Source organism: Agelaius phoeniceus, chromosome 4 (genome assembly GCF_051311805.1).
Source record: "Agelaius phoeniceus isolate bAgePho1 chromosome 4, bAgePho1.hap1, whole genome shotgun sequence".
Taxonomy (NCBI): domain Eukaryota; kingdom Metazoa; phylum Chordata; class Aves; order Passeriformes; family Icteridae; genus Agelaius; species Agelaius phoeniceus.
This window is the reverse complement of record NC_135268.1, coordinates 65,492,966-65,518,369: the sequence shown is the minus strand read 5'-3', so window position 1 is coordinate 65,518,369 and position 25,404 is coordinate 65,492,966. Positions and strand designations below refer to the sequence as shown.

Sequence of the window (25,404 nt, the reverse complement as noted above, 5' to 3'; positions counted from 1 at the left end):
TGGCAGGCTATCATTATGTAATGCTAGTTTTGCCTCAGAAAATTATTTAATAATGGTACTGTATTCAGCTGGCCACAACTCCAGCTGTATGTTGTGCAAACATAATATATATTAAAATAGATGCTGTCAGATTTCTGAAAATTTGTGAAGATACTGAATACCAGTATTGCTATAAGTTTTTGTAGTGTGTGCTTTCCTGCTTTGCAATTACAGGGACATCAGATTCTGAGTGCTTTAGAGCATTGTCTTAAAATGTCAGATTTTCCTAAACTGAGCAAGGTAACTGGCATTCCTTTCTTTGAAGGATCATTATTTCACATGAATCGCTTTGGCTCCAAAAAAAGCCTTTATTATATGGCTTTTTGGATTGTTGAACCTGTGTTAGTATGTCTTGCATCAAAAAGTTTTGTCCCTATCAGAAGTATCTGCCACTCGATTTCTTACACTCCAATCCAAGTCTTTATGAGATTTGAGACATTAGTCTAATGGTGGACTTCTACCCCTTTGTGATTCCAAAGAGTTCAGGCTGCCTGGTGGGCTGGCTTTTGTGCTCAATATGGCTACAGCTAACCAGGAGTCTCCTCTGTTATGTGCTGTTCTAAAGAAATACTTAAAAACCCCAACTTGAGTTACTTGCATGGTGGGAACACTGAAATAATGAAATACCTGCTGTAGGTGCAGTCAGGGGAATTTTCCACAGTATTCCATGCTCATGCACTGTGATGAACAAGGACAGTGCAGATGTGTGGGATGTTTCTGGTCACTGTCAGTGACTAAGTTCCATTTTCTCCAAGCATTTATCTACTACCACCAATGGTTTAGTATTCCATTACAGAGCTGTAGTTTCTGTACCTATTCAGGGAGCACTTGAAAAGAGCTACATGTTCTTAAATGTGTACTTTGCCATTTCTATAAACTCTCACTAATTTTGGTGCTGAAATGTCAAAAATTGTTCACTTTGTCTCTTCAGAAGCTCAGTTGAATCCAGTTCAGTTGAATCCAAGTATTATTTACTGTAAGAAGCCTATTTTTAGGGAAATACCACTGCTCCTTGGGGAAGTGCCATTTTATGTCTCATACTATCTGCTGTGTTTTGTTTCTTCATTGCACATTTGAAATATGCCTAATGGTGCCATCATGTAATTAAATTTTGGCTGAGTTTTTATGGAATGCAACAAGATAAAAGTGCACAGTTTAAGAGCTCTTATAAGAGCTCTGGATTATTGTAGCAACATGAACTAACTGATCTTTGCAACACTTCCCTGGAGTGAGTAATTAAATGTGCATGTCCTTTTACTATCTATCTGTTAGGCAAAAAAATTGCACTAAGTATCTTAGAGCTAATTTTGAAAAGCATGCAGATGTGGGGTTGTCTACAAACTAATGGCTATTGAGAAACTTAAGAGCTGCTGTGATGTGTTTAGTGTTCCCTTTTTACTGGTGTGACATTTAACGTGGAAAAACTTAAATTTCATATTGTGGGTTTTTCCACTTAGCAATTTGTATGAAGGAAGACATTGGCATAAAGCTTTTTTCATCAAATTGAAGGTCATCAGTGTCCTGGAATTATTAATTCCCTAGATTCTTGGTCAGAAAAGAGTGTTTGAAAAATATTTTACCCAAAAGCAGTAGAGAATCTTATTTTCAATTAAGTCTGTCATTCAGGCATGTGACTGCTACATTGAGTAGGATTATGTGGCAGATTGTTTGATTTTTACTTGGTGGAAAAAGTAAATTCAGTTGAACAACTTGGAAGACCATCCATTGACTCCTAACTGGAACATTCATACAAGGGATACCTTGAACTTTATTTCATCTTGATATTCTAGCTGCTTTCACTATAACTGAGCACTGGGATTTATCTAAGCCTCTTTTCCCCTCAGTGGTAGTGATGATGATGATGTTGCACCATTATCAGCAAAATTTGCTGATATCTACCCACTGAATAATTACGACGATGCAGAGGTTGTAGCCAACATGAACGGAATCCACAGCGAGCTGAACGGCGGCGGCGAAAACATGGCCCTGAAAGATGAGGTACAGTATTTACAGTGTCCTAGCTTGTTCTGGGTTTTGGATGTGCTCACTGGAGAAAGCCTGGTCCTTATTCATGTCCCCATGTTAATGAGTTAATGTTGTCCAGTCTCCTCAGGTGAGCAGTACTAGCAGCAGTTCCTCAGAAGCAGATGATGAAGAAGCAGATGGGGAGAGCAGTGGTGAACCACCAGGGACTCAAAAGGAGGAAATGTCTCTAGGAAAAAGGGCATTAAGGAAAGATGAAACAAAAATGGATAGTCCACCACCTTCTTACCCCAGTCAGCAGGTACAGTCATCTAAAAGCATCTTGTAGTAGATTAATTTCTGAAATGTGGCTGTTGAATGAGAAGACATTTACATCATCAATTAATTTTTTAACTTAAAATATTAAGTTGTCATAGGTAAGTATGACACCTAAAATAACTAATTGTTACATTGTCACGTCAAATAATCTTTTAGTCAAAACCTGAAATATGTTAGTTATATTAAAAGTTGCTTAAGGAAAAAGGGAAAAAGCCTATTCCTACCTGTATGAATGAAAAACATAAACTAATAAGCATTTCTGTTTGGAAGATCAGCCTGATCTGTGCTAAATGTTAGTGTTACGTTATTTGAAATTAATTAGGGTGGGGGGTGGATGTTATGAGTACTTAGTTAACACATATTTCCTTCATATTCTATTTGAAGATTGCCTTTCCCTGTGTGAACCCTGTGTATTTAAATCAGTTGCATGACTTAACAGCATGGGTCTTGGAATGTTTGGTTTGTTTGTTTGTTTTTAATTTTTTGAGATTATGAAGCTCTTGACTGTAAGGTCATCAGACCACATAGAGAACCATGCCTGGACTATCTGCTCTGCAAGTAGCAGTGTTTGGTTTAACAACTGAGCACCAAAGCAAAGATCCAATGGATTTGTCTCTGTAACCACAAGGATTTCAATCTAAGTTACCCTGCAGCTACAACACAGGCTCCCTGCTTTGAGAGACACTGTCACTTTTATTTCTTCTTATTGCATGAGAGGAGTGCATATTGGTGCACCTTTGAGAGCTTAGACAATAATCATCTCCCAGCAGATGTTATCCTCTGGTTAGGATGTTTTAAGACTTTCCACTGGAAGTATTAAGAGTATTAAAGGAATTTTCTTTCAGCAAGTACATTGAGGGTTTATTCTATGTATTGCTGACCTGTGCCATAAAAATTACATGGGGTGAGTCCTCTTGTCAAACTAGTTTGAAACTGGTGAAGAGATTCAGTTTTTGTTGTGGAAAATCAAATTAGATTATATAAGTCCACTTGCCTTAGGGAAGCAAACTAAAATGCAAGACAAAAAGATGGATTTAGCCTTTTTCTTTTCTTTGAGGAATAAGAGTATTTTCAGAATGATTCTGAGGAACTCTTAATGACTTTCTTTTTTTAGTCTGATCTTTTTAATCAGAGCTGAGTAGTGTAGTGTTGTATTTAAGTGATCAATTTCACTTATACATGTCATGTGAATTTGAGATTTTTTGGCATTACCTCTTGGTTTTGCTAATTTACTCAGTACCTGTATTTCTCTTGGATTCCTTTTCAGTACCCAATTAATCAGAATTGGGTTTTGAGTCTCCTCAGTTTGTTTGAAATATTTTTTCCATTTTCATTTGTTAGTAGATTAGTGTTGATTTCTGGATAGTACTGATTTTTTTATTAGAAAGGTGGGGGGGGGGTGTTTTCTTTATACATGAAATTAATTCAGTTGTTGTATTTGGTTTATGACATCTCTGTTATTTGTTAAAATATACCTTGTGATAAAGGCTGTAATGCCTTTAAATTATAACGATGAGTTACTTTTTCTAAGAAGAAGGGATATTTAAGAAGAGCATCACCTGTCAGTTCTTCTCTAGATAGCTAATCTTAATGTTACATTTTTAGAAAAATGTGAACTGCCACATTGGTGGGAAAAGGAGAAATTGGGAAGTATTCTTGGTATTGCTTCTGATAAAATTATCTACCAGTGAAATGTCAGGTGACAGTGGCTGGAAAAAGTAAAGAGCTGAAAGGGAAATGAAGCTGCTCTTTCCTGGGCTGCTTTTCTTCTAAAGTCTTGAGTTCTTTTGAGACAACAGAGGCTGATGATACCTTGAGATCAGTACAAGTTTCTGAAGTGTGGATTTTTCATGGTTGGTGGAATTGTGAGATTTTTAGGAGAAATGTCAGCTTCACACATTTACAGAGTAGTTGAGTTTGGAAGGAGCTTGTGCAGATAATCCAGACCAGCCTTCCTGGTCAAAGCAAGATCACCTAGAGAGAGTTGGTCAGCACAGTGTCCAGTTGGGTTTTGAGTACCACCATGAGTGGAGGCTTTAGAACTGCTGTAGATGATATGCTCCAGTGTTTAGACACTCTCACAAATGAGTGGTTTGAGTGGAATTTCCTGTATTTTCAGTCTGTGTCCATTTCCTCTGACCCTTTCGTGGGATGCCACTGAGAGGAGCCTGGTGCTGTCCTCTCTGTTCTTCCCTTCTCCACCCAGTCAGGGTGAATCTCCCCTTTGAGGCTGAACAGTCCTAGTGCTCTCATTCACTCCTTGACAGATGCTCCCATCTTTGTGGTCCTTCACTGACACCAGGGTGTCCCTGTCTCATACTGGGGAGCCTGGGACTGAGCCTGGCACTGGAGTCACCAGTGCTGAGCAGAGTGGAGAGATTGCCTCCCTTGACATGCTGTTTGTGCTCTGTCTAATGCAACTGAGGATGCTTCCAATTTGATCAGCTAATCAACTCTTACCACTACTTCCTACACCCATTTTTTACATATGCTTGGAGAATTGTGAAAAATGTTAATCCAGTCAGGTGTTTTCTTTTCATGCTGGGGTGTTTGCCTGGTAATGATTGAATGCTGTCAAGGTTTGTATCAGTATTTTGCTTGTTGGACATTAAATATTTATATGGTATGAAATCTCAGTTTTTAGGGTATTCTTTTAACTAAGGAAAAGATTCTTCACTAGTGCTTTTGCTTTGCTATGAGACTTTTCTATTGGTACTAGAAAAAAAATTATATGGATGCTCTGAAAATATTAATTGATGTATACAAAATGAAATAATACTACTGATTAGTAGGATTTTTTTGTCTGTTGAGTAGTTAGAGTTTTTAATGGGTTTTGTTGGGGTTTTTTGTAGGCTGACCAAGGTCCAAATGCTTGTGAATGTCATGTTTGCAAACAAGAAGCCTCAGGACTTACAGTCTCTGCACTTGCAACTGGACGCCTGCCTGCTGGGCACCAGTTTATGAATCCAGAAAAACCTGCACATCCTGCACTTCATCTTTACCCTCACATCCATGGACATATACCATTGCATACAATTCCTCATCTGCCTCGTCCACTTATCCATCCCACCTTGTACACTGCTTCTCCCTTCACACACAATAAGGTAAGCCTGACTAGTGGGGATGGATGCATCCCCATCCCAGGAAAAATTCTGTACAGCTGTGTAAACCAGCATGCCTGAGTATCAGTGGAACAATGCAAAGTTGCTGCAAATTGTGGTTTGGTTATAATATTCCTTTTGCAAGGAATGCTGAGGGGCAGGGAGGGAGATTCAGAACTGCTGGAAGGTTCATGCAGAATGGCTGAGGGTATTTTTTCATCAGGAAGACTGATAATGTCTTCACTATGATTAGAAAGCATGTTGAGTCAAATGAGGCTTGCTAGGTGGAAGCAGTGATGGATCTTCAGTCAGTGTAAGAAAACTTAATTAAGTCTTCATTTTATATGTATCAGAAAAATTTATTATTCCATTTTGGCAATAATATTCTGAGATTTGTAATTAAAATTTTTGTGAATTCTTTTTTTTTTTTTTTTTTTGGTTGGGATTTGTTGGGTTTTTTTGAGCAGAGACATAGGAGTCTTATTTCATATTTGTAAGAGGTTTTTTGTCCTTCAAGAGAACCTGTGTTTCTGCAGGTTCTGCAAAATTCTTTTGACCTTAAACTCGTAAATAATAAACAAGAGAAAGGTGTGGAGCAAGAATTGGGACCAAGTGACAGAAATATGAGTCAAACCCAAGCATTCCTCTTAATGGGGATGTTGTTTCACATATGTTTAAAGCAGCTGAACTGGGGGTGCTGCTGAGAGGGGCAAAAAAGCCTTTGTCATTAGGTACATCTTTGTCTTCTCCTGCTCTGATCCAGTGATCAAGAATAATCCACCAAGATGACTCTTACTTGCTCTTTTTGTCCTTCTAAGCATCCACTTTGGGTTTTCCTGTCTTGGGTGTCCCTTCCTTACTTCTGTTCCATAGCTGCAATGTGCCAGCAACAACCCATTGCTGTTCTTCTGAAACCATGGGGAGTATTTCTTTGCACCCATGTATTCAAATTTTCTTCAATGCAGGTTATTCCAGCACCTCCCACCTTCACCATTAGGCAGAAAATGAAAATCCTTCTTTATAGAAAAGGGTGATTAGGTATTTAAGTAGTTTGTTTGGCCATGAGTTTCATGTCTGAAATGTCTTTGGACTCAACTGATATTTTTAATATTTTTAATATTTTAAATATTTTAAATATTTTAAATATTTTTAATATCTTTATCTATAATATCTCTACTTCTGCATAGCTTTTAATTTGCATCAAATCTGGTATAAAAAGAGAAAAAAACCTGCTTTTCCTTTTTAAAGGTAGCAGTATTTGAATATAATGTTTATGTTGCATGAGATCTCGGGGAGAAAGGTAATTTTAGAATGTGTATAAACAATTTCAGCCAGAAGAAATGGGGTGAGCCCAAACAACTTGTCTCTGTAAAATGAGAAAAAATGTGTGCTTCCTTTTTTTTTCCCTCCACTTGGTTCTTAAAAGGAAGGAGTGTATTCCTTGCTTGTTAATTTTAAGTTAGGAACCACTTAATGCTTGAAAATTAAAAGAAAGGAAGAAAATAATTAGCTTTTGGTTTATGTGTTTTATTTCTTTTTCTCTTGCCCTTATTTTCAATGCTGAAATGTTTGTAATCCCTTTTTCACAATTGTCTTCTGTGGTAATGATTGTCATGTCAGAGAAGATTAGTTTGTTTAGGCAGCTCATGCTTTGAAAGATAGTAATTCCTAGCAAAATTCATACAAATACTGGTTTTAATTATATATTGACACAACTATTTTTTGAGATTTGAGTATTTCCTGTTCATCAGTTAGTTGATTCTAAAAGCAGTGCTTTGTGAGTGTAAAATACAGACATGTACATACAATCTGTGTAATACATTAAATGCATTATAATTATCCACAAATCAGCCTTTTTATCTTTCTGGGAAATAGTGTCTATTATGCTTTTGATAATGCTTTTCCCAATTAAAACACTATGATTTGAATATTGCTGTTGGAGTGACTGTGCAAGCAAAGAGAATAGTAATGGGGAAAATACTTTTTGTTTTTGTTGTAGGCATTACCACCAGCTCCAGTTCAGAATCATACAAACAAGCATCAAGTATTCAATGCATCTCTCCAAGATCATATTTATCCAAGCTGTTTTGGGAGCACTCCAGATTGGAATAGCTCTAAATTTATAAGTCTTTGGGGTTCAGAGGTGATGAATGACAAGAACTGGAATCCTGCTACATTTTTGCCTGACACAATTCCTGGTGAGGGTTTGTTACTACTTCACACTGACTAGTTAAAAGCCTTATGTTTTATGTTTCTTTTCAGGAATGGTGGATTTTATCACCATGGCTTTATAAGATGGGATTCTGGCAGATTTGCTGCCACTTCAACTCCAGTTGGGCAGAAAATTGGAAAATAAATTCTTATGTACTGGGGAGAAGATGCTAAAGGCAAACAAATAACGTGCTGGTTTTCACCTGTGGTCATTGTAGAGTTATGTTTGTCTTCAGAAGTTCAGTATTGTAAAGGAAAACTTAAATAACTTCTGGACTTCTCCACAAAAGCCTGCCTTATTTCCACAGGGTAGTAAGAGCACTGGTAACAAGGCACTGTGTCCTACTTCTTATAATGCACACAGATAACCACATTGTCATTGAGAAAGAGGCACAAATCAAGAAAAAGATTAAGTTAAGCCAAGAAGCGTTTGAAATCCTAATGGTTAAAGTGAAAGAGAATAAAAGGAAAATTTGAGAGAGAGAGAAGTCTTTCCATTCACATCTTAGCAAATACTAAGAAGTCTTTTTTATTTTATTTGTCTTGTATACAAAAGGAGGCTTGGGGGTTTTGTGTGTTGGCTTTCTTTTTCAGACTCATCTGCTGCTAAGTTGTTCAAATCACTACAGTGTTACTTAAAAAGAAAGGCATTAAAAACATCCAGAAAAACTTCCCCAGTAGGACAGCTCATCCATTTACAAATGTAGTTGTGGGTAGCTATTCCATCAGATAGTTGGTGGCAGACTCATCTGGAAGGTCTATCACAGAGGTGTTTCTGTTAACTGGAATTTCAAATAAATAAATAAATGGTTTATAATTTTATATTCATAAATGGATATGCTGTTTCATCTTACAATTTTGTTGTGGCCTACCTGGATTTCAGATAGTGGATATTATATATTTAGCATGTTAAAATGTTGTCAAATTAAAATTTTTCAATTATAAATGGATGAAGATATCTGTAGCACATTTGCTGCTTGTTAACACATTTAGTGACATTCTTAGAATTCTGTATTCAGGGTTTGTGATTCTGCTCTGATGCTTCCCAGCACATTTTGTTACACCTACAGTATCTGGGAGGATGGAGAGGGAAAGGAGGATTCCCTTCACTAATCCTACTAATCCAACATTAACAATATATCCTGTGTCTGCATCTGAATTATTGAATGTGTAATTTAAATCCTGTAAAGACACTTCAGTAATTATGTGATTCTTAATTACTCTCTGTGTTTTAATTGAAGGGAGTGATATATTAGCACCAGCACTCTCAGAAATAAGACCTGAAGCACTTCCTACTACATCTAGCAATGAAACAACAGCAGTTACTGACAGCAAAGAGAAAAAGAATGCTGCAAAGAAGAAATGTCTGTACAATTTCCAGGATGCCTTTATGGAAGCTAATAAAGTTGTCATGGCAACCTCTTCTGCCACTTCTTCTGTCTCCTGCACAGCAACTACAGTGCAGTCAAGCAGCAACCAGTTCAAAGTATCATCCAAGAGACCTTCATCAATAGGTAAGGATTTGTTACTCACATACATGCTTCTGTAACTGCCTCAAGTACATGTAGCTAACTGTAGGGGTTTATATAAGTGTTTAATTTAGTAAAATCATGCATCTTGATGATTTTGTTAATTGCTGTTAGTATTCTTGAGTTAGTCTCTGTACTTCTGAATTGAAGAACTTTGTGAGACCTCGATGTTAGGGTTGGAAATTGGTAATAGAACTTAGTTGAAATACTGCTGATTTTTATAGAAGCTGAGAATATACAGTACTCTGTGTGATTTTATGGATAATTTATGGGGACTTACTAATAATTTTTAACTGTAAGTGGTTTGGTTTTTTTCTGCCAATTTAGGTGAAGTGTTCCACAATATTAATAAAGAGGACCATAGACATTCTGCACCAGTTGCACCACGAAATAGTCCTACCAGTTTAGCATCCCTTCCTTCACTGTCTCCTGCTGCACTGTCTCCAGCCTCCACACCCCATCTTCCAAACCTTGCTGCTCCTTCTTTCCCCAAAACTGCTGCAACAGCCCCTGGATTTGTGGATCCTCATTCAGGTCTTTGTCCTACTACAGTTGCACCTCCTACTTCAACCACAGACAGCTCTGTAAGTGCCCCACCAAGTGTCTGCAGGTAAGTTTGTTGTTATTCTTGCCATTCTTTCTTTACAATAGAAAGGAAATTAAAATACAGATACCTCTTCTCCTTTGCCACTGGTTGTAGTGTGAAAGCTGTGTTTGTGTTCAGCAAATGAAACCAAGTGCAGACACTTAGTATGTAACTTGGTGTGAGATTTCACAAATATGATTTCCATTGTGCAGTCCAGTTACTGAATTTAGAGGCTTGAAAACAAATGTTTGCTCACTTCTAGAAATATTGGCTGGGATATACAAGTCAAACTGTTCTTTCTTACTCTATTTACTGGTTAATGATGCTGCTGAGACACAAACCTCTTGTTTTCTGTCATTTTGGCATTACATGGCAAGCAGGAGTGGAAAGCTGTGAAGACTTACTCTTGCTCTGTAATTTAGCTCAGAATATAAAGAGGTCATACATGGTCTTGAAACCTGCCATGTAGTGACACATTTTCCTGACTGCACTTAAGACTTCTTAGTGACTTAATGACTCCTACCATTTATACTGTGGTTTTAGCGTGGAAGGATGTCGTGATTTCTGAAGGTTTTCAAAGGTCTTGGAGGTTGAAAGGACTTTGGTGGAGCTGTCTTTTGGTAATGTTATGTACTGTGGCAGGCTGACAATGGTGGCAGCCCTTTGATGTGTCTGAAGGGTGGAGGCATAACAGAAAAGCAGTTGAGTCATTGCTCTGAGTTCTGTGACTTGTAGGGCTGTGATCATGGATGGTATCAATGTAGTCTCCTGGCTGTAAGTTTTTGGAAGATGGTGTGAGATTTAGGTAGAGTCTGGTAAATGCTTCTAAAAATGTCCTTGTTTCTGTTACCAATTGGTTTTATTGATGATGTCTCAAGATAAGTAACTGTTCTTTCATACTTGAGAAATTATTGCAGTTTTGTAAAGAATTTTTCTTACCTAGTGCAGGGAGATAATTGAATATGGACACAGTAGAAATCCAACTTTTTATCATTGTTTCCAGCTGCCAACATGGTGTTTTTTGTTTGGGGAAAAAAAAAAACAAACTGAGAGAGACCCAGAAGCAGTGATTGCATTCTGGTGAGGGGGAGTGAGGTTAGAAAGAAGATTTATACATATTCTGTAGATAAGGCAGAAAATATGGCCTGTTTTCACCTTTCTAACAAAAGAACAAAGAAATACTAATGATAGACAAGAGAGGGGATTTTTTTAATGTTGCTTTCTTTTGAAGCAAACTGACCTCTGTTTTAGAAGATCTGGGCAGTAGAAATGTTGTGTGCAGTTACACAGAGCTCTGGGGGAATCAGCTGCCATGTACCTGCTTATTGAAGAGATGTGCCAGTATTCCCCCTTCAAAATCAAGTTGCAGACAGGGAAATGGGAACTTTTAGGTTTTAGCTGACCTTGGATTTTTTATTTAAGTCAAGAGCTTGAAAATATATCTAAAACCAGGAGATTTGCAACTGCATTTGAAACCTTCTTGATGTCACAAGTGGTGAGAGGGACAGCAGTTTCAAAACTATTCCATTAAAAAAAGCCAGAGTCAGTACTTCTGAAATGCTTTACCTGTTCAAAGCCAGGAAGAGCTGTTCCAAAACTCACTCTCTAGGCTGCTTGTGCAGGGCATCACTAAATTTGTTTTTTATAGTGTATCATTTTATCCTACTGCTTGGTTTTTTTTGTAAGTTAGTGGATGAAAGCTTTAGGACGGCTGATATCCCAGTTTGAGAACCATTGTTCCTGTTAGAGACAGGAACATGTATATATATATATTTTAAAAATAATGATATAATATTGTTGTTGTTATTGGTGGTTATTATTATTATTATACCTTATTTATTATCATTAGGGTTTTATAAGCTTTTTTTTTTTTAATTTGACACAGTGATCCTGACTGTGAGGGCCATCGCTGTGAGAACAGTACCACGTACGATCATCAGCAGTATGATGGAGAGGAGAGCCAGGATGAAGATAGCTGCTCAGAGCATAGCTCCAGTACCTCAACTTCCACAAATCAGAAGGAAGGAAAATACTGTGACTGCTGTTACTGTGAGTTCTTCGGCCATGGAGGAGTAAGTTTTTGTATTTTCAATTGCTTTTGTTTGCTTTTTTGTCACTTAGTCATCATAAGGTTGCAAGTGATTTATCAGACTGCATCTTAGGGGATGGCATTGGAACTCACTCAAGAGGTTGTAAAAGGAGTTGAAAAGTAATTTTACTCTTTGAAATGAAGGATTGAAATAAACCTTTCCAGTTCAAAGCATTTAAGAGCAATAAAAATGACTAAAAGATTTAGGAAGCAACTGACTTGGATAATAGATGCATGTTTGACTGAAACTGCAAACAGGGGCATTGAGCCATTTAAATAACTTTAGAAAATTCATTTGCTCCTCTGTAGTACTGTAGTTACAATGAATGTGATGAGGTTGGGTAAAAGTACCCTTTATATAGGATATTAGTTTAAATCTTTATGGCAATTTATGAGCTAGTCTGCTAGCTGTAAAAATAATGATCCTCAAAGTATTCACTTTATTCCAATTCTTTAAAAGGAGAAAAAAGAGAGAAAAAACTCTAGATTCTTAGCTGAAATATAACACATTATTTTTTTCTTAACTTGTAAATCTGTGTATGGCCTGTTTTAATAATCAGTTTATTGATACAATTTGAGTCACTGGCATTTTTCCTATTTGAAGTAAAAGCTCAGTTTATTTGCCATGTATTCGATCAGGTCAGTTTCATCTTAGTTCAAGTGAATTAAATCCCCTGCCCTGATGGCTTAGAGGGGCCAAGGAAGGCATCCCATTTGTCCTTGAATGCTCCCACCATGTCCATGCTTGATTTGTGTTTGGTGGTTACCTGACTGCACAGTAAGTTATTCATTTTGCTGAAGTGGCAGAATGTGACAGGATTTTTAAGTTAATAGGCTTTGTTTTGCTGGTTTAGTGAGTTGAACTGGTATAGGTGTGAACAGATGGGCACCAGGTCTGGTACAGGAGCAGAGGGGGTAAGGCATCAGGAGGGGAGAGGCAGGAACAGTGGTTGGAAATACAGATATGGAACATGATGCAAGGATTCCACTTGCAGCAGTGTTGAGTTATTGATGGGACTCTGCTGGAGGGTGGGCTGGCAGGCTTCAGTGCAGGATATCCAGCCCTTCACAGGTACAGCCCAGAGGCCTGTGTAGCCCAACCTCTGAAACAGATTTCACAGGAAATAAAAACAGAGCAAACATCTGCTCCTTTGAAATTTTCAAATACAGCTTACCAATCACAAGAGACTATGGAAATAAGTCACAGTATTTTTTCCTGCTTTTGAAGGTTATTTCTTTATGTTATTCATGCCATCCTCCTCAAGGTCAGCTGTTCTTTCAGTTGGAATATGTAGTTCAGAAGCCAGCACCAAGTGTGGCAGGTCTGTTGCCTGTTAAATACACTTTAGGTTCACATACATACAATGAGTTTGATAGTCAGGTTTGGACCTCCCCTGTTATTTGAAGGGAGAGTATTTTGGTATTTCAAAATCTCCAAAGCATTAAGTCAGTGAAATTTTTCCATTTAGTCACTAAATTTTTGTCCTGTGTCCTTCAGCCTCCAGCTGCACCAACCAGTAGAAATTATGCAGAGATGCGAGAAAAGCTTCGTTTACGTTTAACAAAAAGGAAAGAGGAGCAGCCGAAGAAACCAGATCAGATCTCTGAAAGGGAAAGTGTTGTTGACCATCGAAAGGTGGAGGACTTGCTACAGTTCATAAACAGCTCTGAAACCAAACCTGTGAGCAGTTCTCGTGCAGCCAAGCGAGCCAGGCATAAGCAGAGAAAGGTAAGACATGAAATTATGTTTATTCTAGACCTCACACTTTGGAATATCTGCACTCTCCTCAAGTAGGCCAGTGTATACTGATTTATCCTAATGCTGTAATTGTGGTTTGTGGTACACTGCCAGTTTGTTTTTACATAACTGGCTTACCTGTTCAGGGGCTACCTGAGGAGTTATGTACTAGACTGGGAGGATTCCTGAAAATGCCTTTGTGATGTGTTTTGGTGCAAGTCAGCTTTATATTGGAATTTCCCACACTTCCAAAGGTTACTTCTGAGTATCAGAAATGTTATAAATTTTATTGTTTTGTAGCATTGACATTTAAAAGTGAGGGAAATTAAAAAGTCAGTGTTTCTGTACTGGGATAATGGTTTTGATAAGGTGTCTCTGTAGGATGTCAGGAAACATAGGTCAGTGCTTTTATGAGAGAGGAAGAGTTGCATTTGGTATTTTTAGAATAATTGCACTGAGCACCTTGCTGCCCTGATTGACAGAGGTTAAGTGCTGTGCCACGTGATGACACAAAGGGTTATCCTGAGCTGGAGTGGCAAGCTGCAGAGAGGGGGCAGGGAAGAAGAAATTACAGGTTGCTTTTAAATGAATATTGGCACAAAAGATTTCTAAAAAATTCCAATGTACAATAGTGAAATTATTTTTTTGAAAACAGTATTTGCTGAGGATAATATAGAGGAGATATGAAAAAGGAATAACAGAGGAAATACCCTTTTTTTTTAAGTTGGAACAGGCAGGAAACCTTTTCTTAGAGTAATTCAAGTATCAGCCATAAGTATAAAATTCAAGGCACAATCTAATTGGTTGCTGAATGTTTTTGATTTCTGGTAAGCGTGTTTTGTGATCACACTGTAAATATTTTCTTGTTTGTGGATTTTCTTCTGGCATTACTTCTGCCTTCTTTAAATGCTTCCATGGGTTTGGAAGACCTAATGTTCACAAGTTAAATTCATTATGTTCATGTTGTAGCACTATTCAGCATCTTGAGAGTTTAGTGGATTATTTATAAATAAAATCAACTTTGTAAAATTTGCAGTGCAAAATTCACTTTGCTCATAGCGTGCAGTTTGAGTGTAAGAAGTGGAAAATTCCCATAGGGTCATTCTCATGAGTAATTCCCATTTTTTAAATGACTTCTGTAACTGTGAAAACGTAATGCTATACAGGTGCCTCTGAATGTGCAAGAAAATAAATGGTCATGGTTGTTCTCATTGTATGACTTTGTTTCATATTGCTCATGATACAAGATCAATGCTGCCCAGCAAAGTTTTAGGCATTGGCAGTAATGGCTGGCAAAATCCCTCATGTCTTTGTTTTGGTTAATGAACTAATGTCTGATGGTGGAAATCTGCCATCTTTAGGATTTTTGACAACTTCTAATGAAACTATTATTTGCTTAGTGTTTTGGTGCAGAATATTTTTAATGATTTTTTTCCTAATGTTTGTGATCTCTGAAACAGAGCAACTCTGCTACCATAGTAAGAGAAGAGGTAAATGATACAACCTATGCAAGCTTGAGTTACCTGAGAAACACACACAAGTCTTTGAGAAGGAAGCTGAATGTTCTGTGGCTGTAGAAAACTTTGATGTGAAGTTAGGCATAGAAACAGGGAAAAAAGGATCAACAGTTAGTATTAACAGTGATGAAATGAGTTACAGAAACACAGAAAATGTGAATAGAAAAAAGATTGTAATGTATTTAAAAGGGCAGCCTTTGTATACTTATTTGGTTGCTCTGCAGAGTTACAGATTTAAGTATGCTCATATGGTCACATCCTAGGATTTATAACGTTCATAAAGAAAAGTAGTAATAATCCCTAAAACTCTTAATTTCCATTATATTTGTCACTTTCAATAAACCTATTGTTACTTTGCAGCTTGAAGAAAAAGCTCGACTCGAGGCTGAAGCCAGGGAGAGGGAGCATCACCAGCTGCTGGAGGAGCAGAGGCGGCGTGAGGAAGAGGAGGAAGAGAGACTGAAACAGGAGTTACAGCGGCTCCAAGAGCTTCAGCAGCTGCGGGCTGTGAAGAAAAAGAAGAAAGAGAGAACAAGTAAGGACTGTGCAAAGGCAGAGCTGCTCACTAGGAACTGCCAGGCAGTGAAGGAAGCTGTCCCAAACAGCCCAGAAGACATTCAGAATGGTACCCTTGAGCAATCAGAAAAGATAGAAACCTCAGCTGGTTCACTGGCACGACATGTGAACCACACAGAACAGAGGCCAGTTCTAGAGACAGGCTGTGAACTGTCCAACCCTGTCAACACTAGAGACTCAAAGCTGCTCTATCAGAAGGAGGGCACTGTAAAGCAGCATGAGCCCCTCTCTTTTCTGCTTGATATTATGCATCAACATAAAGAAGGAAACAGCAAACAGAAACTAAAACAGATGAACAAACAGTGTGTTGAACAAGTGAAAAAGCCTGTTGAATCCCCCAAAGCAGCTGAGATTCAGACTAAAACCAGAAACCAAATAGAATCCAAAGCAAAAGCACCAGAGCTCCCAACACTTGCAGAGCCTAAAAAGGATGAGAAGAAATTAAACAATAACAACAAAAAGCAGTTGAACCATGTAAAGGAAGAGAAAGCACCCGTAACAAGTGAATCCCCATCACCAAGTGAGCAGCAGCAAAATAATAAGCTAATACTTGCAGATTCTCCCCAACCAAAAGGCAAGAACAAGAAAAACAAGAAGAAAAAAGGGGACAAAGTCAACAATTCCATTGGTAAGTGTGTAGGAAAGTTGAAGAATTTGGCTTATGTTCTATTCTTACCATTTAATTCCAGAAGTCTGACATATTTATCTTCAGGCATTCCTGCCAATGTCAATCAGAGAAACTGAAAAACTGGTGTCTGGAAAAGTCATCAGAATTGCAACAATTAAGAGATGGATAGTGTTTTAATAAAGAAGTGTAGGATGCTTTTAAAAACAAGTGAATAAGCGTATGCTCTAGGTTTTCTAGGGGGCTTTGTCAGTTAGGCTATCCAGGAGACTGGCTTTCTTTTCTTGCTTAAAATAAATATATTGTTTAATTCAATAGTATGTTGAAATCCATTTTGAATTTCTTTAAAAGCAAGATTGTTTCTCATACAGCACTAAGAGTACAGTATGAAGTTGGTCTTACTCTTTAGGCAAGGGAAATAAGGGGATTCTTCAGTCAAAGAATGGTCTTTAATGTATGGTCGTTCAAGTATGCATTTTTTTCAGTGACAGTAATTCCTTTTTTATATTAATTACACCAACAGGTAAATAAATTAATACAGAAACTAATTTACTATTTTTTATTTGCCACAGTGAAAAGTTGTAGTGGGATTAGTTAATTAGTTGATAAAATTGAGTGTGTTCTCCATATTAACTTATTTAGTCAACAGAATTATTTTTATTTCTCAGAAATAATAAAACTGTAGAAGATTCAGTCAAGCAAGTTGCACTTGAATAATTTTATTTACAACTTATTTTTTTGTTCGCCTGAACTCATCCAACAGCTAATACCAGGGCTGAGAAACACACACAGTTCTGCCCATTGGCTTTGTCAGCACCATAGCCAAACTGCTTTCTCAGACACCTCTTTCTTTATTCCTGCACATCCTGGGTCCCTACTGGGACTACCAGTTGGGATGGCAGCTTTGTGGTGTGGACATCTGTCTGCTTGGAGCACCTGGTCATTCCCCTGGAATCACCTGGTAGCTGAGTGGTAACATTGCATAAATTCAATGTACACCAGTTCTTGCTGCCAGTCTGACTGGTAAGACAGGAGACCTTCATGCCTTGGCAGTTTCTGCCAGTGTTTCAGAATACTTACTTTTGTTAAGCTTTGTTACAAAAATGTAAAGCTAATTCTTGGTTGCAGGAAGTGCTGGTGATTTTTTTAGTGATTTTGTGGTTGGATTGGGTCAGCCCACTATCTCTGTTTTTAATCTGATGCCTAATGTTTCCATTCTATGTCAGCCAAGCAGCAATACAGTATGGAACCATTTTCTCTGACACCTCAGTTCTTGTGCATACTCTGTTGTGGTGTGTTTGGGTTTTGCCTCTTTTAATTTAACAAGAAGAATGTACTCCAGTGATTGGAGCAAGACAGAGCTCCAGAACTGGGATCAGAAAGAAAAGACTGGAGATATTTGAAAGAGAAAATATGGGAGGGGGTGTTTACTGTAGGAGAATGCAGGTACCTTCTGCATCCTATCCTCCTCCCTGCCCCCAACATTTTTTTTCTCCTGCTTAAGTCAAAGTATACTTAAAATTTCCAAAAGTTAATGTTTACATCTGAAAAAATACAGGGATGTGTTTCTGAATTTGTCAAGAAAAAATTGTGCTGTTCTCTGTAGACTTCAGACTGAATTTTTCCTTTAAGTCGTTCTGACCTGAGAGCTACAAGAAAGACACTGTAATACATGATTTTTCATGTAGTTATAATTTTTTTAAGATCTAGGGTTGATGTACCAAATTAGCAAAGTCACAAAAATTGAACAGAGAAAAAAAAAACAGAACTAGGGTAATTGAGAGAACATGAAAAGAGGGAAACAAAGCTAGGGGGTTTTAACTGAGTTTTCATATGAAGTGTTAAAGCAGTAAATGCTTTTGATGAGATCTCTGTTTGTTAAAGAAATTTCTTCTGGCAGAGTATTTTTACTCCTTGTTACAAAAGGGCTAGAGAAAGCTAGGAGTGTTAGGGATGCCCTGTGTTTGTAGGGCTTTCTGCTTCCTCAGAAGTAAGTTGAATAGCAAACACATGAAACTTGTAAAAACTTCCACGAGTGTCTTTACCATGAGTTGTGTATTCTCATCATCTCAAGGATTCTCTAGTCAGGTGTGTACTTGGTGGGTTTGGTTACTTGCTTTGTCACACCTGGTTTTTGAAATGTATTGTAAAGCTGCTTCAGAAATGAGACTGGAGTGTTATGCAGTGAGAAAAAAATTTCAAGAGGAAAATGTTCAAATTGGTTTCTACAAAAATGTGTGGTTTCCAATGCATTTCCTTTTAAAGTCTAAAGGAGAACCATATGCTGGGATAGTACAATATACCAACAGCCTCTATGGTGACTTCTTTGCTTATAGTTGAGGCCATACAATTCAAGTCATACATTAATGTGTTAAATATTTGGGTTTGGTATTTTTTTTTAAAGTCTATTGGTTGCTAGCATGAGTTAAACTCTTGCAGACACAGCCTGATCCTCATGTGCCAGAGGGAGTACAGCAACTCTACAACCCAGAAGTTTCCAAGTATTTTTCTTTATAAATATTGTTTTAGAAATGTTTCTAGAGCTACATTTTTAGTAGTAAGAGCAAAAATTTCAGGCATTAAACAGCTATCTGATTCATCAAGCCCTCTGTATGATTTGGTTACTCTTATGTGCATTCCAGGTTTGTGGTACCTTTTGCAGCCCATGCAAAGAGTGAATTTACTGTTAAATCATCTTTTTTACCAGTGTAACTCCTTCAAGTCTGGACAGAGATAGGGGTTTTAAGAAGTGTCTGTTTAATTATGTGTGTATTAATTCAGTGTAAATATGAATAATGAACAGTCTGTGAGGTTCAGTCAGTTCTCCAAAGATCTCTTTAATGCAGCTCTTCCTCTCTCCTTCCCCCTTCCCCATGGAATCTAACATAGTGCCATCATTTTTCCTTTGTAGATGATGTGTTTCTACCCAAAGACATTGATCTAGACAGTGTGGAAATGGATGAAACAGAACGAGAAGTGGAGTATTTTAAAAGGTAAAGTGCTGTAATCCCCGTGCATAATGCTGATGTTGCTTCTTTCCATGTGTCATGGTTGTAAAGCAAGCAAAAACAACACCACATCAGCCCCCAAGTTAATAACTAACTCCTGGCAGAAAAGCCTGTGTTGTAACACATGAAATCCTGTTACAGCTGACATTCTGAAACAATCACCAAAGCTGTGATCTGTGGGCACAGCTTATGGCTGAATACCACAAATTCAGGAGCAAGTGGCAGAATTATCTATGTGACTCCTAGGTTCTCATGAAGGCCTTCAGAATATTCTCAATTACCATTATTTATAAGCAAAGTTTGTGTGAATATTTCTTTTATTAGCCACACAGGCCAAATACTGATTAGTGTTTTTATTTAAAAAAAAAAAAAAGTGATTATTTTTAAAATAAATAGTTTAAAAGGTTTAAGTTTCCTAAGAGATACTTCAGAAAGGTTTGATTGTTTTGTTTTCTTCCTTGTTTACAGAAGCTGTTAGTTAGGAATTCTGTACTGCACATTAAGCAGGGATGTAGAACTGTGGGGTAGGGTCTTACACCAGACTTTAAGGAGAGATGCTTATCCTAGAATCATAGAATGGTTTGCATTGGAAGGAACATTAAAGACCATCTTGTCCCAACTCCCCTGGCATGGGCAGGGATCTCTTCCACGAGAACAAGTTGCTCAAAGCCTCATTCATCTCACCTAGTACAGTGACAGTAGAAGAATAATATAAATCTGTGCTTGTGAAAGTTTTTTTTCTTCTCTACTTTTTGATTGATTTTGGGATTTGTGCATCATATTGAGAATTGGACTCAATGATCCTAGCCCTTCCTACTCAGAATATTCTGTGATATTAGTTACCTCTAAATTCCTCAAATATGAGGAGACAGCTCATGTTTAAACAGTGTAGCACGTGTTCTTCCATAATACTGAAATCTGTTTGAATTTGTTCTCCAGTAGTGTTTGGTTGTGCTGGTTCCCCATGAATGCATCTAGTGAGCCTTTCATTATGGTAGCCAAATCTGTAATGGCACAAATAACTTGGTTTCCTGCAATTGAATAATTTAGGACTCAACAGTAGCATTTCCCAAAGCAACACAAGCCATTTGTTACAAGAAGGGACTTTCAGTATGGATTTCTTTTCTAAAATTATATCATTTTCATGGCCTACATGGCTGGGATGTAATGTGTGTCTGGGTCTTGGAAGGAACTAACTACAGCTCCTGCTTATTATTGCTACAAAATGCATATATCTAATTACTTACGAAGTCACAATGTGCAAGACAATGGAATTGTCACAGGTACATGGTCTCTAGTCTTAAAAATTATTTTCCTGAGTGGTGCCAATTAAAGGATTTTTTAAAATCAAAATGCAGGTTTTACAGGTGAAATATGGCATGTGTTAGATACTGCTAGTGTTGATGCAGTATAAGCCTTTCTTATGGAATATTCTTACCTTCCTTCAAGTTTGCAGCATCTGCAGTGAATAGAGAAGTTCTGTTCATCAGTTATTTACTCTCAGTAGAATGAATGAAACAGTGTCTTACATTTGTAGAGGTGCAGTTGAATTTTGGGAATAAATTTGTCAAATGTTATCCAACTGAAGAGTTAGCACTTTAAAGCATGCTGTTTGTAATCTGTTCTCTAATTGATGGACTCTACTCCTTTCCTGTCATCTGTTAGGAAGTGTATCTAACTGTCTAGGTTTTCATGGATACCTGTTTAGAAAAGGTGTAAAAGCCCTGATAGGTGCTGTTTTAGGGGACAAAACCAACTACTTAATGCCATTAAGGCACCTTTAATTCCTAGGTTCTCTACCATTTGGTAATGCTCAGCATAATACTTGGAAGGCAAGTAGCATGGCTTGTTCTAGTAACCCTACATGGCAATGAGCTGCACAGGCTGACTGTATTCATATTTTTCACTTGGAGTTCATTCATCATCTTCTCTTCATGTTTTGTAGTGGTATAATAGATGGATACCTTAATTACACCCTGACATCATGATTAATATTGCACGCTGCTTCTAACCCGCACAGAAAGAAAAAAATCAGGCTGATTGTAGTCTTCCACTGTACCTGTTTAATTGTGCTCCTTCTGACTGCCCCCCTTTTTGGCTTTCAGTTGCTACAGAAGCAGTGTAACCTTCCAGAGAGAGATTTGCACTGCTTTGATGCAGTCATGCAGCCTTTAGCCTCACCAAGCTGCACCTTGCCTCAATAAAGTTCAGCTCAGATTAACAGTCCCTGAAAGGCCTTGCATGTGGCAACTTTTTCTAGAGTTATTCCATAAACTGTGGTCAGTGAAAGCAAATAAGAGAATTTTTGTTCTAGGGGTGTTTTTTCCAGACATGTGGACTACTTATCTGCTTTACTATAGAGACCTCTTTTCCCTAGGTCTGTTGTCTCCAGTGTAGCTTTTTTTAAGAAGAGAAGCAGCAGTGTCCCATGCCATTGGTGATGCTGCTTTACACATCATCTACCACTCATTCTTACCCTTTCAAAATTTTTGATGAGTACAGCAATACCATTTCTGTTTCTAGTTGACATTTAATTTGCTTCTGTGCTGCTGAATGTGCAGCATTCTTTGCTACCTCCTTTGCTTAATTCTCATAATGCAGTGGTGTTGAAAGTAACTGTTTTATTATGTATTTGAGTGATGGACAAGTGATTTTTTTTAATGTATGGTTTTGTCTTTCTGAATGAGAGCTTATCTCCAAAAGAGGGATAACGTGTGTGGATTGATTTTAAGTATGCTGGTTTCACTTTATTGCTTTTTTTCTTTTCAGATTCTGCTTGGATTCTGCCAGACAGACAAGGCAGAGACTTTCCATCAACTGGTCCAATTTTAGCTTAAAAAAAACCACCTTTGCTGCACATTGAAATGACACAATACAGGGAGGGAACCCTGCAGGAATCAATGAACGACAACTCCACTTACCTGTCCTGCTGTGCTGAGAGCTTATCTGGTCTTGAGCCAGTGCTGCCTTGCCTTGTCCCCAGTGCTGTGTGGATCTGCACTGAACCCTTTGGCCTGATAATTCTTGCGGACTGAAAAATTGCCACTTTCTACCTGAATTTGTTAGCTTGTGTGCTTGTAGTCTGTGAGTGAGACTTACTTGATTGTAGCTGTATGCTGTTGGAGTTGGAACAATAGCTCTTTTCCAGCTCCTTCTGAATGCCTTGGCCTCAGAGACTTTAAATTGCTTAGGCTTGGGTGGAGGCCAAAATACTAGATTGCATCATCTGCAGTGGCTCCTGTCACTTCTGCATCTAGCTATGTTTTGTCATTCTGACTCCTGACAAAGGAATGGACCTAGTCAGTTGTGCTTTCATCTGCTCCAGAATTCTCCTGACATGACTTCATGAAAAAGAGGCTCTTATGGGACAAGTATTCCCTCAGTTCTTTCACAATCTACTGTTTAAGAGTGTACAAGTTACGCTATTTGTGTTTTGATTTTTTTCTTCCTGACTTGTAGCCAGCTTGTGTAAGAATACTTGCAGAATGAGAAAATTTAAAAAAGAACAGTACTCACACTATCAAATCTGTTATAGAGTGTATAATTGTATTAACACTGAAGCCTAACTGGCTACTTTTTTAACATATTGTTAAGTAATATTAAAATCATGTCTTTCTTTTTGAAAGATGGAATACATTAGTATGGCAGATGACTTGTGTCTTGCTTTTTTCCACGTGGGTGGGGAAAGGGAAGGAAGAAACATACAAAAAATTTTGTAAACTGAATTTCAGCTTGTGTTAAAATTGATCAGTGAAGGCTTATCAACTTTGATATATTTTCTGTTTGCCAACTCACATGATAGTTTCTCCTATCTGCTAGAGCAAGAAAGATGCCTCCTGATTGCTGGAACTAAGCTTTTGTGAATTACTGTAATGTTTCTATTTCAGTGGATGATTTGTGAGCAAGAAGGTAATACAGAAATTTCTGGTTTAATAGCAGTGCAGTAGTGAAGTGGGTAGGTTCAGTGCTGCTGTCAGGTAAATGGTTAACAATATAGTAGTGGTTTGCAGTTCCATAGTATGCCCAGTGAGAAAGAAGATGGGTGATTTAGGAGTTTGAACTGTGTAAAGATAGCACGCTTGTAGAGGTTCTCTGATACTCTGTTTAGAATAGAGGCAGCAGAAGCTTTTTTACTTTCTAGATGACCATACCCAAATTGTAAGGCAGTCTTCTTCTTTTTTCCTTTTTTCTTTTTTATTAAGAAAACTCATCTTCCACTCATCATATATTTAATGTCCTTTCCCAGAACTGTTGCACAGTTTTCTTTCGTCTACTTGTTAACACATATTTTTCTGTGATCCACCCCCTGGGCTTGGGACTGAATTGCAGGACACAATGTCATTACACTCAGCGTGGGGCTTGGGAAGGTTTGACAGATGATTGCTTTCATGTCCCCTGTGAGGCATGGATGTAGCAGGATTGGGTTGGCTGCACACCACTGAAATATCCACAACTTCACATCCCTCTTTTTTGTTCTGGAGCTCCTATCCCAGTGTGTGCTCTTGGTACAGAATATAGTTGCTCAGCTTATACCCAGCCATTGTAGGTAAAGGAACCCTTAGTCTCCTCTTGCAGAAGAGAGTTTGAGAACAATGCCTATCTTCAAAATATAGTTCAGGGACATAAAAGGGACATCTTCTATTATTCTTCCTCAGGAAAAAGTTGAGGAAGGGATTGATATCTTAACTCACATTTTGTGTCACTGCAGTGTTTGTCAATGGATTTGTTTGCTTGTGCTGGAGGAATAGCAGCTCAAACCTAAAAGGTAATATCCATGCCACTCAGCACCAGTTGTCCCAGCAAAACTAAAAAACGGTGTGCTCTTGAAAACACCTGCATCAGTGGAAAAAAATGAACTTTGTTTCTTGGGAATGTGGAAGCTTGCATCTGTTGCAGCCTGAGTTAGATCTTAGTTTTATTTCTATATGTAAAATGTTACTGGAGAGACTCCTCATGTGGAGCAGTGGCTGGGGAAGAAATTGCTGTAAAAACAGCAGAAGCTGGAAGCAGATGTGACACCCAGCTTCTCTGACTTTTTCAGTTCTAAACCATAACACAAGATGGCAGTGCATGTCATCACTTTGGCAAGGATCTCAACAAATTGAGACCTGGCTTGGGAAATCTGTTTCATGTCACATGGGTGAATATTGTTGCAGATCATACCTTCTCTAGAGTTGGAATGCTTTGAAAGTACTGAGATTTTTAATGGTGCTAAAAACTCATAGCTTTTGTTTTCACTAGGAATTAGATAAGAAAGTTGGCTTTATTCTCTACTAACAAAGCAGTTTAAAGAGTGACATGATTATGACTGCTTTTCTTTTTTTTGAGATCCTGGGTGAAGACAGCGGAAGTTGTACTTTTTGCATTTGAGGAATGCATGTATGTATTTGTAATATTCTTCAAAGATATTTGCCATGTGCTTCATTGTGGTATATGGGTACATGTGATGTGCTCCCACACTCTAAACAGAAAGCACCAAGGATGAGTCTCCTTGGATTTGAATGAGTCTCCTTGGATTTGATGTTGTGCACCTTGAGGCAAAGTTAAGGCAAATCATACTTTTTAATAATAATTTCGTAATTAAGTGAAGATAAGCATGGTTTAGTCTGGGAGCTCTGAGGGGAGGTTGTAGCCAGGTGAGGTTGGTCTCTTCTCCCAGGTAACCAATGACATGATAAGAGGTGATGGCCTCGAGTTGCACCAAGGGAGGTTTAGGTTCAGTGCTAGGAAACATTTATTTACTGAAAGGGTGGTCAGGCATTGGAACAGGCTGGGAAGGAGATGGTGGAATTACCATCTCTGGAAGTATTCAAAAAATGTGTACATGTGGCACTTGGGAACATGGTTTAGTGGTAATGGGGCAGTGATTGGATCAAGGTTGGACTTGATGATCTCTGAGGTCTTTTCCAACCAAAATGATTCCATGAGTCTATGAAAAGTACTGGCTTCAATTCTACCACTTTGTGGCCTTGGGCAAATGCATTAGTTACTGTTGCTCCATTCATAAAATGGTTTTATTGAGTATTTGCTGAATTATAAGTTTGTTTCTTAATGCCTAAATTAAGTAAGTAGCTATGTGAAGTC

The 25,404-nt window shown here is 37.9% G+C and overlaps 1 protein-coding gene across 2 annotated transcripts in view; it reads left to right on the top strand.

Moving 5' to 3' along the window:
- FAM193A (family with sequence similarity 193 member A) overlaps positions 1–22,967 on the top strand; it is a 77,632-nt gene extending 54,665 nt beyond the window's left edge. For both annotated transcript variants that reach the window (XM_054632838.2, XM_054632837.2), the window contains 11 exons: positions 1,884–2,037; positions 2,144–2,323; positions 5,193–5,444; positions 7,441–7,639; positions 8,894–9,166; positions 9,509–9,791; positions 11,653–11,839; positions 13,355–13,585; positions 15,472–16,315; positions 19,224–19,305; positions 22,090–22,967. In XM_054632838.2, the coding sequence (XP_054488813.1) occupies positions 1,884–2,037; positions 2,144–2,323; positions 5,193–5,444; positions 7,441–7,639; positions 8,894–9,166; positions 9,509–9,791; positions 11,653–11,839; positions 13,355–13,585; positions 15,472–16,315; positions 19,224–19,305; positions 22,090–22,183 (2,779 nt within the window). In that variant the 3' untranslated portion in view covers positions 22,184–22,967. The remainder of the gene's footprint in view (positions 1–1,883; positions 2,038–2,143; positions 2,324–5,192; positions 5,445–7,440; positions 7,640–8,893; positions 9,167–9,508; positions 9,792–11,652; positions 11,840–13,354; positions 13,586–15,471; positions 16,316–19,223; positions 19,306–22,089) is intronic.
- Positions 22,968–25,404: the final 2,437 nt, after the last annotated feature.